The following is a 16377-nucleotide window of genomic DNA, read 5'->3' on the forward strand; positions in this document are numbered from 1 at the left end:
TTTGCAATGTAAAGGGGAAAAGCCAAAAAAAAAAAGAGCATCTACCTAAAATATCTCTTTCACAATTTCTTATATTCAGGAAAATAATAGTAATAAATAAATGTTATCCTAGACTTACTTAGACCATCTTTATCAATGGATTCTTAAGAAAATCTTAAGATGATCTTAGTAATTTTTTAGTATTATTACTGAGAACCAAAGTTAAGATTTACCTCTTTTTGGCTCTTAGGTAAGCAACTCTCTCAACTCATCTTAACTTTGGTTCTTAGTAATAATACTAAAAAATTACTAAAATCATCTTAAAATTTTCTTAAGAATCCATTGATAAAGATGGTCTTAGTATACCACATACACACAATAGCCACACATTCACATAAAGGTATCTTTTTTGTTATTCGCCAACACATATCTTAACGAGTGAAGAGGCAAAAAAAAATCTCTCAAGAGGGTCGAAGGACACATGGCAGGCTCTTAGTGAGTAAAACCTTAAACTACTCATTTCACAATTGCTTGGCTGTGTATAGTGCACGTGGCATTCCCGTGTTTGCCTTTTCTTTCGCCACAAAAATATCCAAATATCTTCCGCCATTATAAAACAACAAGTTCTCTCACTCCAACTTTTTTATCAACTACAAACTTAAATCCACCTGAATTAGAAAATAAAAAGAGAGAGAAATTAATATTATATCAGACCAACAAAAAAAACACAGATCTTTTAGTTACTACTTTTTTTTATAACCTTATCCAAAAAAAATTCAAACAGAGTATAGATCAATGAGCTCATTTTCTGCTTTCTCTGAAATGTTTGGCTCCGACTACGAGTCTTCGGTTTCCTCAGGCGGTGATTATAGTCCGACGCTGGCGACGAGCTGCCCCAAGAAACCGGCGGGTCGTAAGAAGTTTCGTGAGACTCGTCACCCAATTTACAGAGGAGTTCGTCGGAGAAACTCCGGTAAGTGGGTGTGTGAGTTGAGAGAGCCAAACAAAAAAACGAGGATTTGGCTCGGGACTTTCCAAACCGCTGAGATGGCAGCTCGTGCTCACGATGTCGCCGCCATAGCCCTCCGTGGCCGATCCGCCTGTCTCAATTTCGCTGACTCTGCTTGGCGGCTACGAATCCCGGAATCGACTTGCGCCAAGGAAATCCAAAAGGCGGCGGCTGAAGCTGCGTTGGCGTTTCAAGATGAGATGTGTGATATATACGACAACGGATCATGGCTTCGACATGGAGGAGACGTTAGTGGAGGCTTTTGTGACGGCGGAACAGAGCGAAGAATCGATTTATATAGACGAGGAGGCAATGTTTGGGATGCCGAGTTTGTTGGCTAATATGGCGGAAGGGATGCTTTTGCCGCTGCCGTCAGTACAATGGAATCATAATTACGATGTCGACGGCGATGATGACTTATCGTTATGGAGTTATTAAAAACCTATGTTTATTTCCATTTTTCTAAGATCCTTTTCTATAATGGTTTCTTCATTTTTTTTCTTATAACAGATTAATGAGTGTAAAGGATTCAGTAAGTGTGGATTTTTCTTAAATGCAAGTATTTTTAAGTTCAATATATAAGCAACAAAAAAGTTGCTTCTTATAATAATAATAATAAAAAAAAGAGGTTCATCAACAATAGGAACAGAGAGGATAGGAATGTCATTAAAATAATGACGGAAACATTTGTCTTAAAAACAAAAAATCAGATACATAAATAATTAAATAATTAAACAACCTCTCTCGAGTTCCAACCGTAAAAAAAATTAATAATAATTCTAGATCGAGGCTGGATCGCGGTGGCTTCCTCAGCATCGGCTCCAGCCTCTCCTTTTAGCTTTAATCTCGTCTTTGCTTCTAGTTTCTTTGTTGGTATGGCTTTGATTGGAGGTACGGTTTGCCGGTTTTTTGCCGGGTTTTGGAATTAGATGTGGCTTGCGATGGTTGGGTTCGCCCTTTGTTGGAGTGTCTCCAGTCGTGGCCGCCTCCTGGTTTCCCCGTTATGGCCAATTGTTTCTCGGTGAGGTCGTTTCTCTTCTTTCATGGTGATTGCGGTGGTTAGATTGAGTTTTTGCGTTTATCCGGTTGCTAGGATTGTGTAGTTGGTTAGTTTGCAGAACTTTTGGCTTGCGTCTGGGGGGTCTCTTGGGTTGTTTCGAGTTTCGATTTTGGATTTGTGGAAGCGGTAGTTGCGGGAAGATTTGGGTTTTGTGGTTACGGAGAAGATGTTAGTAATTCCGGTTCTGGTAGATCTACGGTGTGGCTCGATTAATAAGGTATCTTCTTTGCTTGATCCTACCCTTGTTCTGTTCCCGTTCTTGTGCATCTCATCGTTTTGAAGCCGTTAGTGTTGCCTGGCTGTGTTTGCGTTTTATCCGCCCAGCCTTTGCATCTCCTCTCCTCGGTCTACTCGCCCAGCCTTTGATTCCCATAAGGCGCGATCCCTTTCTAAGCATAGGCTTCACATTGTTTGTTGATATGTTAGTCTTCAAGGTTTGCATTTGGCGCTTCTCATTGTTGTGGTTCGTTGTGGTTGTTAGTTGTCTCGTTCCAGCTCAGTTGAGTTTGGTTTTTCGAGAGGTTAGGCTACGCTCCTTGTCCTTGCGTTGTAGGTCCGGTTTGACCTGATCGCGTTTTGAAGGCATCTACCTAGACGATAAAAGGACGCTGAGTCATCGTCGTCGCATCCGGAAGTGTGTTCGAGTCTTTGCTTGCCGGGTTATGATAGCTTTGGTTCTAGTTTCGAGAGATCGGCTCTCATTTTGATAGGAGGTGGTTGATGTTATCTTTGGATTGGCTTTGGGCGTCCTTGGTAAGTCTTTTCTACAAGTGCTTCAGGAGAAGAGTTCTTGCTTCTTGAGACTAGTATGTTTCTTAAGGTTTTAGCCTAGTTGTTTATGTTTTTAGTTTAAGGGTTCGTCCTCTTTCGTTTTGCTTTGAGTTTTTCTGTTTTATGGTTATAGTACTTCTGTTTCCCTTTTATAGGGCTTAGACTCCGGGGATTTCTCGTTTTTCCTCCGGCTATTGACTCTGAAGACTTCTACTGCGTCTGTCGGCTTTAGTTTCCCTCTTTTGGGTTTTAGTTTCCCTCGTTTGGATTGTGTATCCAACAAGTTTATCAATAATAAAATTAGTTGACAAAAAAAATAATAATTAAACAATTACACATAAAAATAAAAATAGAGGCGTTTCAAATCTATACTTATCCACCAAAAAATGTTTCCTAAATTAGAGTGTAAAACCGAAACAACACATTCAGCAAAACGTCAATAAACAGAAAGATGGGTCCCACAAGAGAGCCCTTGTTCCGTAGCTTCCTTTCTGTTCATTGGCCTTGGCCCCCTACGTGGCTCAGCTGGAATCAATGTTACGTCATTTTCAAGTTTTACTTTCTATTTTTATAATAATACCTTATTTGTCGTTTTCTGTACCTTAACCACTCTCTTTCGACCCACCACTCTTTGTCGTCTTGTTTCTCTGAAGATGTCAATTGTCAATTACTCCGTGAGACACTTGATAGTGAAAGGTAGCGAGAGAGAAACGTTTGTCGTGCAGATATTTTATCGCTGTTGTTGAGATTTGTGATATTTTATTGCTACTACTGAAATTTGAGTGTGATGTATTACTTGCTACTGTATTGGTCTAATCCTTGGCTTAAACCAGTTACAATTTTTTGTTTAGTTTTATTTAACTTAATGTCTCTACGCTAGCTTAATTTGTTATTATTAGAAGTAATTAAACATTTGAGCTTATTTATATAGTGGTTGAACAAAAAAGAGTAAAGAGGAGGAAGAAGCTCTTGGAGAAGAAGAGGAGGAATTCGTCACCACCACTAGAGAATGGAGAGAAATTAGACTATTGTTAGAGATACTGACAATTGTGATCAATTACCATAACAAAATGCCTTTTTTAATTACCATATTTTCCTTTTGCCAAATTTACCCAAACATTTGTCCTATTTTGTCTATCATATCCAATACACACCTTGCCAGTTGTATTCACGACCATGTATATTTATGTACTAAATATTCTAGAAAATATACTATACTATTATTTGGGGAGTAGAATTTACAATTATCCTTAATTAACTTTCCTTTTTGTAATAATTTACTTAAGAATACCATTAGAAATAAAATTTTATAGAGTAAATTAATTCAACTCATTAAGGATAAACAAGTCAAATATTGTTTTATGTAATTTAATTTAATTAAAAAAACGAAAATCTATTATTAATTTCTTTAAAAAGAATGACCAATCAAATGAACATATAAGATTTGATATCTAACTTACCGTATTAATTTGTTACTAATCATTATACTTCATCTCTCATCTTTATATGATTCTATTTATATAAATAAATAAATTATTATATCATCTATATAATAAAAAAAAGTAAATTTTTTCCGCATATACCAAGATTTGAATTTTAAAAAACGAATATAAATTATTCAATGTATGAAAAACAAATTTAACAGGTCAAAAATTCATATTTGAGTATTATATTCTTTTTTTGTTAATATCATCAATATTTAATAGATCAAAAAATTATGAAGTATAAATACTCTAATTTGATTTTTTGAAACAAATATTTATAATAGGCGGCGGGTTGAATATAATATATTATATGATGAAATGAGTTATGATCCTTATAACTATTTGAATATTTATATTTAATTTCATATCATTTTAAAAAAAAATTCATAAATTTACATATTACAATAAAAAAATTTAAAAGATTTTAATTTGGAACATTCTAAAAAAGTTTAATTTAATATATTAAAGAATATCATAAATATTTAATAGATTAAAAAGATAAAAAAATTATAAATACATTAATTTGATTTTCTAAAATGATATGTTTAAAATATTTATAGTAGGCGGCGGGTTAAATGTAATGTATTATATGGTAAAAAATTATGATCCTTATAACAGACGACATTTTAAGATTTATGATGAGATGAGTTAAATAGGGTTTGACACTTCTAAATATTTGAAAATTTGATTCTGCAAGCAATTTTGTATTATTATATACCAAATATATGTTCATAACATATTTGATTATGTGAATAATTGGTAAATTCTGTAATTAGCTCAAACAAATCTCTATTTCAACAACCAATGAATCAGAATTTGAAAAAATAATTTCCTAAATTAATTCAAAATAATAGCTAATTTTCTTAAGTAATTCAAAATAATCTACGTTTAGATGCGATTCACTTATGATATTTTGATTTTTGATCTAACTAAATTAACTCATTGTTCAAACAATATTATTTTTTTTAAAAAAATAATCTTATTTTCCGTTTTAATATCTTAAAAAACCATATCCATAATTGAATACCATAGAGAAAAAGAAAATATATTCATTCTAATATTATATATAGGGACTGACAAAAAAATATTATTTTTGTACTTACTATTATAATATATCATAACTTTATTCTAAAACATAAAATTTATAAATTTTGAAATAAATGAAATTTAACCCGTATTGTAGTACGAGTGATGATCTAGTACTAATTTATGCGATTAAAATTATGTTTCCAACTCGTATCACAATTTTTTTTTTCTGTCATTTGCTTTTATTGATATAATGCGAAGATTGATACATTGTTGGAATAAATAAGCCAGCGAAAACACGATATCCCAATATCTAAAAGCTGTTTTTTTTCTTTACGTTTAAGCCAACATGGGTTCTCAATATATTTTTAGAAATCATAATAAAATTTCATAGCCTTCATGAAATCTTAGGAACTTTAGCATATTTTTTTTTTAGACAATATACAAAATAAAAAAGTAAAACTGGTTATTTTTCAAGATTTTACGGGAAGTGTTGAATTAAATTTACATGCCTACTAGTCTACCACCAAATTTTGATTAATTTAGTTAATCAAACTTTTTAATGTTTTAATTAGACCAACAAATATATATATATAAATATTAGTAGACAAATATCTACTCCACTTATATTCTAGAAGTCTTTGAAATACGTTATGCCAATGAAGAAAAGACAGAAAGAGCATTTTAAAATATCTCATTTCACAAATCTTTTATCTGTATGTCTATTATTGTATAGACGAGCAACTATTATAAAAATTTGTTTTTTCATGGAAAAGTATATTTAATAGACTAATAATAGTAATGGTTGTCGTACACTAGTATAACAGCAGCCACACATTCATACAATAAGATTTTTCTTTTTTGAACAAACTCATACAATAAGATTAATAAGTTAAAAAACTCACAATGGTCATAACGCGGGAAGGTCAGAAACTTCCCAAGATGGGTCAAAGGACACATGGCAGACTCTGAGGGATTGACAGCCTAAATGATTACAAAAACCGTGGGATCGCTTAGCTGTGTCTTAACCACGTGGCATTCACAGAGACAGAAACTCCGTGTTCGACGCCCACAAATATCCAAATATCTTCCGGCCAATATAAAACACCAAGCTCCCACTCCAAGAACTTCAAACTTACCAGAATTAGAAAAGAAAGAGAGAGAAATAAAATAAATATTTTATCAAACCCATACAAAAAAGACCTAGATCATCTACTTACACTCTACTCGTAACCTTATCCAGTTTCTTGAAACAGAGTACTGATCAATGAACTCATCATTTTCTGCCTTTTCTGAAATGTTTGGCTCCGACTACGAGTCCTCAGGCGGCGATTATATTCCGACATTGGCGACGAGCTGTCCCAAGAAACCTGCCGGAAGAAAGAAGTTTCGTGAGACTCGTCACCCAATTTACAGAGGAGTTCGTCAAAGAAACTCCGGTAAGTGGGTGTGTGAGTTGAGAGAGCCAAACAAGAAAACGAGGATTTGGCTTGGGACTTTCCAAACCGCCGAGATGGCCGCTCGTGCTCACGACGTCGCCGCCTTAGCTCTCCGTGGCAGATCAGCCTGTCTTAATTTCGCTGACTCGGCTTGGAGGCTACGAATCCCCGAGTCAACGTGCGCCAAGGAAATCCAAAAGGCAGCGGCTGAAGCCGCGATGGCTTTTCAATATGAGATGTGTGATACGACGACGACGGATCATGGCCTTGACATGGAAGAGACGATGGTGGAAGCTATTGTAACGGCGGAACAGAGCGACGCGTTTTATTTAGACGACGAGGCGATATTCGGGATGTCAAGTTTGTTGGATAATATGGCCGAAGGAATGCTTTTGCCGTCGCCGTCTGTTCAATGGAACTATAATTTTGATGTCGAGGGAGATGATGACTTGTCGTTATGGAGTTATTAATTCAATTTTCTTGTACAGTTTTGGTATTATAACTTTTTATAAATTAGATCCTTTTTTAGAACGGATCGTCATTTTTTTTTGGGTGGTGTGAGAAACGAATGTAAATGATTCAGTAAAGGTGTTGTCAAATGCAAGTGTTTTTGAGTGCAGGATATTATTATTATCTCGGTCTCCTTATGAGTAACAATAAAAATAAATAAAAAACATAAGTATTAGTATAAGTATGTAATTTGGTAAAAACAATAAGTTTGGGCTCACCTGTAAAATTTAAGTTAAATGATTCTGGCATTTCCGTGGCTAAGAAAAGTTCTAAGCACTAATGTAAAGAGCAAAAAAAAAAAAAAAGTCCTAGGTTGGTAAGATAGCAACAGTTTTTGATATTTCAGCAAATATTCCGGAGCATCTTCCAAGGCTATGGCAGCAGTTCCTAGATTTTTTTGTAAAACAAAAGAAATTCTAGGCAATATAAATATCAAAAGGTTCAGGTTTTTTTTTTCTTTCTTTAAATAACAAATGACAAAAAAAAAAAAATTAAAAAGTTCTAAGCACTTATTTAATTACAAAAATTCCCACATAGACTTATGTAAACAAGAATGAGATTTCGCATACTTAGAGCATTCTCATCGGTAAAGATCTAAAAAGAAGTATCTGATGAATAAAATAAATTATTTTTATTATGATTTTATTATTTAAATAAATTTAAAATAATTAATTAAATAAGACATGTGTTTTGAGAGACTTTAAAACACTTTGTTAGTTATAAGATATGTTTCTTAACATAAAAATTGTCTTAAGAGATCATCAATGGTCTTACATTAAAGTTCTTTGAATAGCAAAAGAACTGGCAACTTGAATAAGTAATGATAGCTAAAGTTCCAAGTTCTCTTTGGATTTCTCAATTTGGAGAGGTAATGATCAATTTTGATTTTTGATGATAGCTGACGTTCACATCGAATCCATAACCCAAACCTCTTCTTTACAGTAGTAACTTGTACAAATCATTTTTTACAGGAAAAGAGAAAATTTTAAACAACATGATTATTTTTTGGAGGTAAATTAATCAATGATTAATTCTGCATGAATTAACCTACTCAGATTTTTGTTATGAATAAATGACAAGTTAAGAAAAAAAATTAAAAATTTTTTTTAAGAAAATTTAAGAAAGAAAAAAAAATTACCAAAAAAAAAAAAAAAAGAAAGTTAAGAAAAACAAAGTATCTCTCCTTAGTGAGGAGGATTCACAAAACCCAGTCCACGTGGCTTTTTTTTTTGTTTCCAAAATTAGCCATTTTTATGCAGCCGTGAAGCTCGTTGGACCACCAAGATCAATGGCGTCTGCAACCACTCTTTTGTTCCACCACGGTTCCACTCGAGTCCTCGTAGCTCGTAGACGGTGTCAAGCCTCTGTCCTTAAACCTTGCGGACTAAAGCCCTTGATTTCCTTCCGCAGCTTACCTAGCTCCACTGTGCCGTTCCGGCGTTCGTTGAGGCTGAAATCCGATGGATTGGCTCGGGCCTATGTTACTGGAGCGCCGCCTATCGTGGACGAACCTGACCCAAAGATTGAAGAATCCAAATCTGAGGCTGAATCGAAGGATTTAATCAGTTGGGGGCTTGTGTGGAGCTTGATGAGCAAACACAAGCTCAGGCTCAGTGTTTGCTTATTGACTCTCCTTGGCTGCAGTACTTGCACTCTCTCTATGCCTGTTTTTTCTGGTAATCGATTCTTCAATTCACTCACCTTTATCAATTGTAATTGTAACGAGTAACGACTGTTTTTTTTTTTTTTTTTAATTGAATTTAGGTTAAGTTTAGGTATGATGATTTAGCTTAGTATCTGTCTTTCTCTTTATTGATTCTTTATCTTGGTGAAGCTGTTTTATAATGGTAAGTGTTATGGTTTTGAGTAAAGGTAGATTCTTTGAAGTGCTGATTGGGGTGAGACCAGAGCCTCTGTGGCGGCTGCTGAGCAAAATTGCTGTTTTGTACTCGTTGGAACCCATCTTTACTATTGCTTTTGTGACCAACATGACTGCTATTTGGGAAAACGTTATGGCAACATTAAGAGCTCAGATTTTCAGAAGGGTTTTGATTCAAAAGGTAGGATTTGTTTACTATGGTCAAAGTTTGCTAAAGCTACTGTTGGCTCTTTGTTGTTTACAGTTGGAATATATCTTTGATGGTTTTTTTTTGTTTGACTTTGAAATGTTTGCAGGCAGAGTTTTTCGATAAATATAAGGTTTGCGCTCTTTTTCTCTAGTTTTGTTCAGGGTTTGGACATTTTGGCACAAACCTTCCTAGCCATTGTGTTAAACCGAGTTCATTTGTTTTAGGTAGGAGAGCTTACAGGGCTGCTCACGTCTGATCTTGGTGCTCTAAATAGCATTGTGAATGATAACATCTCACGAGATCGTGGATTTAGGGCATTTACAGAGGCAAGCCATTTCTTTACTATGCAAATGTGAGATTTTTTTGTTTGTACTTCCATTTTGTTTAATGAATACAGACTTAATCGTAGCCTGGTGTTATGTCTGATGTTTCTTTGGAGTTCTATAAATGACAGAGAGTATCTTGTTGCATCTCAAGAATGCCCAGTTCTCATGGCTCATGCGTTATCCCTTTTGTAGGTTTTTGGAACAATCTGCATTCTATTTACTCTATCTCCTCAACTTGCACCTGTGCTTGGTCTATTGATGCTAGCTGTGTCAGTTTTAGTTGGTAAACTCTCTATGTATTTTTCATCCTCCTAACCTTTTTGTTTTTTGGTAATTACTTTGGTCATCTTTGCTAAATTTGCTTACCTCTAACATCTGCTCCCTCGGTCAAATCTCAAAAGCTGTGTACAAGAGATCGACTGTTCCTGTTTATAAATCACATGGATTAGCTCAAGCAACAATGTCTGATTGTGTATCAGAAACGTTCTCTGCAATCCGAACTGTAAGTTCTTGACTTCATCGTATTTGTATGTTTTTAAGGCAGATTAAATTAACTAAAGAAACTTTGATTTGCCTTTGAAGACTCAAGTAATTTGTCTCTCTTTATAGGTAAGATCATTCAGCGGTGAAAAACGTCAGATGTCTCTCTTCGGTAGTCAGGTCATATTTCAGACTTCTTACAAGCTAAAATTTATTTCTTCGAAACAATTGTTGTTTTTGTTCTAACTGTTCCATAATCTATTAATCTAACCTTTTGTTTGATTTACAGATTCTTGCTTACAAGCTTAGCGGCTTAAAGCTTGGTACTTTCAAGTCTATAAATGAATCTATAACAAGGGTTGCTGTTTATATTTCTCTGTTGGCTCTTTACTGTCTTGGGGGAAGCAAGGTGAAGACGGTAAGATCTGATCATTCAAGTTAAAATTAGGCTTCTTGGCCACTAAAACATAAAGAGAATCGTGTTTTGATGAATTTCTCTTACAGAAGATAGTGCTATTCGTCATTCATATTTTCTGGAATAAATGATTGGATGTTTCTAGCTAGAATCAAGTTACTACCTTCTGAAATCTTAAATCAACGAAACTAAGAATCAAATTTCTCTTTATCTCTCTTTTGTGTAGTTTCTTCTTATGTTGTTACATTTCAGCTCCTTTGCACTTTATTTTCTTGGTTCTTATTCTGAAAGTTTTCTCCTACCCAGGGTGAGCTCGCTGTTGGAACAGTTGTTTCGTTCATTGGATACACATTTACTTTAACATTTGCTGTAAGTACCCCTGTCTACACAGCATTTACTGTTACCCATATGCTACAATTTAGTTTACCATAATCAGTGATTCTGTTTTCCAGGTCCAAGGGCTTGTAAACACGTTTGGAGATCTACGTGGGACTTTTGCTGCTATTGACAGGATCAATTCCATTTTAAACGCGGTAGACATAGATGAGGCTCTTGCCTACGGGTTAGAAAGAGATATACATACAAAGAAAGTCCAAGATGAAAACCTTAAATTATTCTTGTCTGCTGGCCCTAATGTGAATATCCTTCACCTCGATAACTACTACATGTCAAATTTGAAATCAACTAACAATCTACGTACCCTAACATGGGCAGGAGATGTGTGTCTTGATGGTAAAATCAGACCAAGAAAAACTCTTCTCATAATATCTTACTTCAAGAGCCTCCCATAAAATTTCCAAGGTTAACTGCAGATTTTTACCTTTTTCTAACCTGGTGTTTTTCCTTTGTTCTATTTTGTCTAGTGTAGATGTGCATTTTGCTTATCCTCTACGACCCAATGTCAAAGTTCTTGATGGGCTGAGTTTAACGTTGAATTCTGGTACCGTAACTGCTCTTGTTGGCTCTAGTGGTGCAGGAAAAAGTACTATTGTACAGTTATTGGCACGGTTCTATGAGGTTAATCTACCATCCTCTTCCAATTTGAAGTGTAATATCTGTTAAGACTAAGTTTGCAGCCGCTTTTACATCATGCGGATAGGTTGAATTTTCAATTCTTGCAGCCAACAAAAGGACGTATTACCGTGGGTGGAGAAGATGTGAGGATGTTTGACAAGAGTGAATGGGCTAAGGTTGTCTCAATTGTGAATCAGGTGTGTATATGTAACATCTATGGGTCAGGCATGGTTGGATAATTTCTCCTTCTCTTCTTCAAAGCTTATATTTATGTGTTATTCAGGAACCCGTTCTCTTTTCTCTCTCTGTGGCCGAGAATATTGCATATGGTCTCCCCAATGAGCATGTGTCCAAGGACGACATCATTAAGGCAGCCAAAGCTGCCAACGCTCATGATTTCATAATCTCACTTCCTCAGGTTCGGATTTGTGTGCCTTATGTGCAACTACTCTCTGTTTCTTCCTGGAAATGCACTTCAGTTCTTCTGAGCAATACAGGTGTTTGTTTATAGGGCTACGATACACTGGTTGGTGAAAGAGGAGGCTTGCTTAGCGGAGGACAAAGACAGGTATAGAAACATTATGAGCTACGTATTTTTTATTCCTTATATTGCTACAGCCTTGATGTGCTTGTTTATCAACGTGTTAGAGAGTTGCCATAGCCCGATCTCTGCTGAAGAATGCCCCCATCTTGATTCTCGATGAGGTGAGAGACTCTTATTTTAATAATCTCGCCTTTGATGGACTGTCTTCATTGCTAGCAGAAAGAGAGAATTACTCTCTTATGCTCTCATCTAAGCTGTATGGTTCGGTTAGTATCAACAAGACAGAAGAGCAGTCCTTAGCGTTAAAATAATATGAGAGACTGCCTTTTTGTTGCAGGCCACAAGTGCGCTTGATGCAGTGAGCGAGCGGTTGGTCCAGAGTGCGTTGAACCGTCTAATGAAAGACAGGACAACGTTAGTCATCGCTCACAGATTGAGCACAGTACAGAGCGCGCATCAGATAGCTGTATGCTCTGATGGGAAGATCATAGAGCTCGGAACACATTCAGAATTGGTGGCGCAAAAGGGATCATATGCTTCACTTGTTGGCACTCAGAGACTAGCCTTTGAGTAATTTACTCGGTGTAATCTGTAACAAATGACTAAAAATGGTGGAATCTGTGTTATTTTTATATACAACTTTGATTTACAATAGTTTATACAAATTTATATGTAACAAGAAGAAATTTAACGAACATTGATGTGAAGGTGACGTGGAGTGATCTAATTTCTCTCTTTCACTTCTTCTGTTTTCTTCAAGAAGAACCCAAGGAAGATTAAAAAAAAAAACAGAAGCCGCTTCACAGATTCTTTCATTCTCTTCCATTAATCACTTTCGTCTTCCAATTTTGATGTATCAAAGAAACCTCCTTTGTGAGAGATAGTGTTTATATACTCTTGATTCAGAGAGGTAGGGTTTCGTTCGATTTTCGCGCTTGTTTTTTTTTACTTGTGATCGGATTTGGTCTTTTGAACAGTAATGATCCATTCGACGTTTACAGGATAATCCAATTCCGAGTTTTCTGATTCACTTCTTGTAATTTAGAGAGAATCCAATTCGATGGATTTAGATATGAACGGAGGAAACAAGAGAGTCTTCCAGAGACTAGGCGGTGGCTCCAATCGCCCGACGACGGACTCGAATCAGAAGGTTTGTTTCCACTGGCGAGCTGGCCGGTGCAATCGTTACCCTTGCCCTTACCTGCATAGAGAATTGCCGGGTCCGGCTCCGGGTCCTTCGTCTACCAATAAAAGGGTCGCTGATGAATCTGGTTTTGCGGGTCCGAGTCACCGGAGAGGGCCAGGATTCAGCGGGACTGCTAATAACTGGGGAAGATTCGGTGGGAACAGAACAGTGACGAAGACGGAGAAACTTTGCAAATTCTGGGTTGATGGAAATTGCCCTTACGGTGATAAATGTAGATACTTGCATTGTTGGAGCAACGGAGATAGTTTCTCCTTGTTGACGCAGCTAGACGGACATCAGAAGGTATCTTGTTGTTGGGAGTCTTTATAACTGATGCTGGATTCTTGTGCTTGTTGGCGATGTTGATGGTTTTTTTTCTGTTCTGATTTCTTGAGTAGGTTATCACTGGGATTGCTCTGCCATCTGGATCAGATAAGCTTTACACTGCCAGTAAAGATGAAACTGTGCGGATATGGGATTGTGCTTCTGGACAGGTTTTGATTTGCCTCTGATTGTTTATGTCGCATCTTTTATTGTTGTTTGATTGAGTTTCCTTCCATACTGGTAGTAGAATCATTCAATGGATACTTGTCATTGCTTGGTTAGGACTGGACCAAAGGATCTACCATTTTGGCCTATCACTCTGCAGAATCTAAAACATCATTTTGATAAGGCTGGTTGCTTTGACTAATTTATAAGCGTGCTTATCATTCTAGTATTGTTTTTCCTACGATGTAGTGTACAGGTGTTCTCAATCTTGGTGGGGAAGTTGGCTGCATGATTAGTGAAGGCCCCTGGCTATTGGTTGGCATGCCAAATCTTGTTAAGGTAAGTTCATAGTATGATTCACTAGCATGGTTCCTTGACTGTTAAAACTCTTCATCTGTACTGAGAATCACTTTTATGTCCTATGTGTTGAGTTTTATTGATGTTCCGGACATACATTTTTGAATTATATATATGTAAATATGCAGGCGTGGAATATCCAAAACAATGTAGACCTGAGTCTCACTGGACCTGTTGGCCAAGTATATTCATTGGTTGTGGGCACTGATCTACTGTTCGCTGGCACACAAGTAAATACTTTTACTGACTGTAAACTTTTTTTCTAAGGCCTTGGAGACTTGGAGTAAAATTTTGCTTCAGCGTTGTGTGTATTTTTTTTTTCTCCTGCAATATCATTACGAGTTTGCGTCATCTCTAGGAAAAAACACCTCTGCTATTGAAATCTACAGTTCTATTGGATTTTGATAAAAATTCTTCTTACAAGGATATTTCACTCTCTATGCAGGATGGGTCTATTTTGGTTTGGAAATACAATAGCACCACTAGCTGTTTTGATCCAGCTGCATCATTAATGGGCCACACCCTTGCAGTTGTTTCTTTATATGTTGGGGCAAACAGACTCTATTCTGGTGCCATGGACAATTCTATAAAAGTAAGTAGTGCCTATCACACCTGAATTAAAATCCCCTTTTCTGTTTTTTTTTAAGCTCATAGGCCTGCCTTATCTGTTTTTAATAGGTTTGGAGCCTGGATAATCTGCAGTGTATACAAACCCTTACAGAGCATACTTCAGTTGTCATGTCTCTCATTTGCTGGGATCAATTTCTTCTGTCATGTTCTTTGGACAATACCGTCAAGGTTCCTTTCTAACTCGCTAGAAAATTCTTTTGACATGGCTCGATTCCTGAATATGACATTACCCCCCATTGGGATATTTTTTTCCGTTGTAGATATGGGCTGCTACTGAAGGTGGAAACTTAGAAGTCACATATACTCACAAAGAAGAATACGTACAGTTCCTAGCATTTTTGTTGAAATCTTACTCTCTTTTGGTTCAATCTTTATGTAACTAATGAGTTCTAAATGGCTATTTGGATTCAGGGCGTGCTAGCTCTCTGTGGTGTCCATGATGCAGAAGCCAAGCCAGTATTGCTATGTTCGTGCAATGACAATTCATTGCACCTCTATGATTTGCCATCGTAAGTCCTTCCTATGCTGTTTGTTTCATGACTCTACAATTATGTTTTACTTTCAAAAGCTTAGATTCTTCGTTCTCTTGTAAGATTTACGGAAAGGGGCAAAATTTTAGCAAAGCAAGAGATTCGGTCGATCCAGATTGGTCCCGGGGGCATATTTTTCACCGGTGATGGAAGTGGTCAAGTTAAAGTATGGAAGTGGTCTACGGAGCCAACCGCCATTTTGCCTTGAGACACGAAACATTGCCCTAGTTCCTCACTTTTTTCAAAACTCTTCTTCTCCGAGTGTCAAGAGTTCTTGTTTGTTTTGTTGTACGAGAGATTGTTAGTAGCATCAAGGCATCTGTCTCTCTGGCTTCATTAAGTCTCTGCAGTAAGACAGACGGCCTCAGACTCAGAGAAGATTATGGACCACTGATTGTATCAAGTATTATATTTGTTTGATGTCCGAGCAGAGACATGGTCTGATCAGTTCCAGAGCCGCGTATGGATCTGACCACGTTGGTTGCAGTTCTTACTTCTTAGGCATAGGAACTTTTGTCCCTCTTTGGTCAACATTCTTGTCTTGTAATTTATGGCATAGATATTTGTGGTCATGTTACAGTGTAATAAAAGTGATGATTTATCATAGAGAGAATTTCATACTATGTTCAGATTATAGTCAGGAGAATGTCCACAATGATGTATTAACAGAGTTTCCGAAGCATTTTATTGACCTTGATAGCATCACTTCCACGTGCAAAGGGCTTTTCCAACTTCCTCTTGAGAGAAACCGAGCCTGTGGGTATTGAGCGGCTTCACATCAATGCTATGGCTTGCCAGTAGCACATGACACAGATGCCAAGCGTTCTTGTAGCTGCCAGGTAGAGCCAACCGGGGCACAGAAAGGTTGGCCTTTCATTTGTTTTTGTTGCTAGTGGTGACCAAAGATTGCTGAACTCAAAATGAGACGTGGGATATCTTACGGTATTAATTTAGTTTTGCTGTAAGACAAACAAAAAGCCCGTCTAGCTCAGTTGGTAGAGCGCAAGGCTCTTAACCTTGTGGTCGTGGGTTCGAGCCCCACGGTTTATTTTCGTTTTG

The 16377-nt window shown here is 36.5% G+C and overlaps 4 protein-coding genes and 1 non-coding gene across 7 annotated transcripts; all 5 read left to right on the forward strand.

The window, feature by feature from the left end:
* Positions 1–372: 372 nt before the first annotated feature.
* Positions 373–3136, forward strand: LOC110226398 (dehydration-responsive element-binding protein 1A). Its single transcript, XM_021018076.1, is given in 2 exon segments — positions 373–1200; positions 1202–3136. Coding segments are annotated over 2 exon segments (651 nt in total). The 5' UTR covers positions 373–774; the 3' UTR covers positions 1427–3136.
* Positions 3137–6212: 3076 nt separating this feature from the next.
* On the forward strand, positions 6213–7392 carry LOC9305742 (dehydration-responsive element-binding protein 1C). Its single transcript, XM_021018081.1, has one exon. The coding sequence runs from the start codon at positions 6597–6599 to the stop codon at positions 7236–7238; it is 642 nt and encodes a 213-aa protein (XP_020873740.1). The 5' UTR covers positions 6213–6596; the 3' UTR covers positions 7239–7392.
* A 1104-nt stretch (positions 7393–8496) lies between these two features.
* Positions 8497–12821, forward strand: LOC9303680 (ABC transporter B family member 28). 2 transcript variants are annotated; one of them, XM_021017670.1, is made up of 16 exons: positions 8497–8954; positions 9151–9338; positions 9454–9477; positions 9572–9673; positions 9866–9956; positions 10075–10175; positions 10283–10333; positions 10443–10571; positions 10875–10937; positions 11021–11300; positions 11437–11585; positions 11690–11779; positions 11866–12000; positions 12094–12150; positions 12231–12287; positions 12464–12821. In XM_021017670.1, the coding sequence occupies exons 1-16, from the start codon at positions 8567–8569 to the stop codon at positions 12698–12700; spliced, it is 2142 nt and encodes a 713-aa protein (XP_020873329.1). In that variant the 5' UTR covers positions 8497–8566; the 3' UTR covers positions 12701–12821. The 2 variants fall into 2 exon arrangements, with proteins under 2 accessions (XP_020873329.1, XP_020873330.1); XM_021017671.1 differs by having other exon boundaries at positions 8514–8954; positions 9155–9338.
* Positions 12822–12929: 108 nt separating this feature from the next.
* Positions 12930–16023, forward strand: LOC9303681 (zinc finger CCCH domain-containing protein 48). Of its 2 annotated transcripts, none has more exons than XM_021017841.1 (10): positions 12930–13036; positions 13128–13615; positions 13711–13806; positions 14051–14140; positions 14287–14388; positions 14604–14750; positions 14837–14956; positions 15049–15108; positions 15200–15297; positions 15382–16023. In XM_021017841.1, exons 2-10 carry the CDS (start codon positions 13187–13189, stop codon positions 15524–15526), a joined length of 1287 nt encoding a protein of 428 aa, XP_020873500.1. In that variant the 5' UTR covers positions 12930–13036; positions 13128–13186; the 3' UTR covers positions 15527–16023. The 2 variants fall into 2 exon arrangements, with proteins under 2 accessions (XP_020873500.1, XP_020873501.1); XM_021017842.1 differs by having other exon boundaries at positions 12932–13036; positions 13172–13615.
* Positions 16024–16295: 272 nt separating this feature from the next.
* TRNAK-CUU lies at positions 16296–16368 on the forward strand. The gene has a single exon. It is a non-coding gene; the product is annotated as a tRNA-Lys (tRNA).
* The last annotated feature ends 9 nt before the right edge of the window (positions 16369–16377 follow it).

Source organism: Arabidopsis lyrata (assembly GCF_000004255.2).
Source record: "Arabidopsis lyrata subsp. lyrata unplaced genomic scaffold ARALYscaffold_7, whole genome shotgun sequence".
NCBI lineage: Eukaryota > Viridiplantae > Streptophyta > Magnoliopsida > Brassicales > Brassicaceae > Arabidopsis > Arabidopsis lyrata.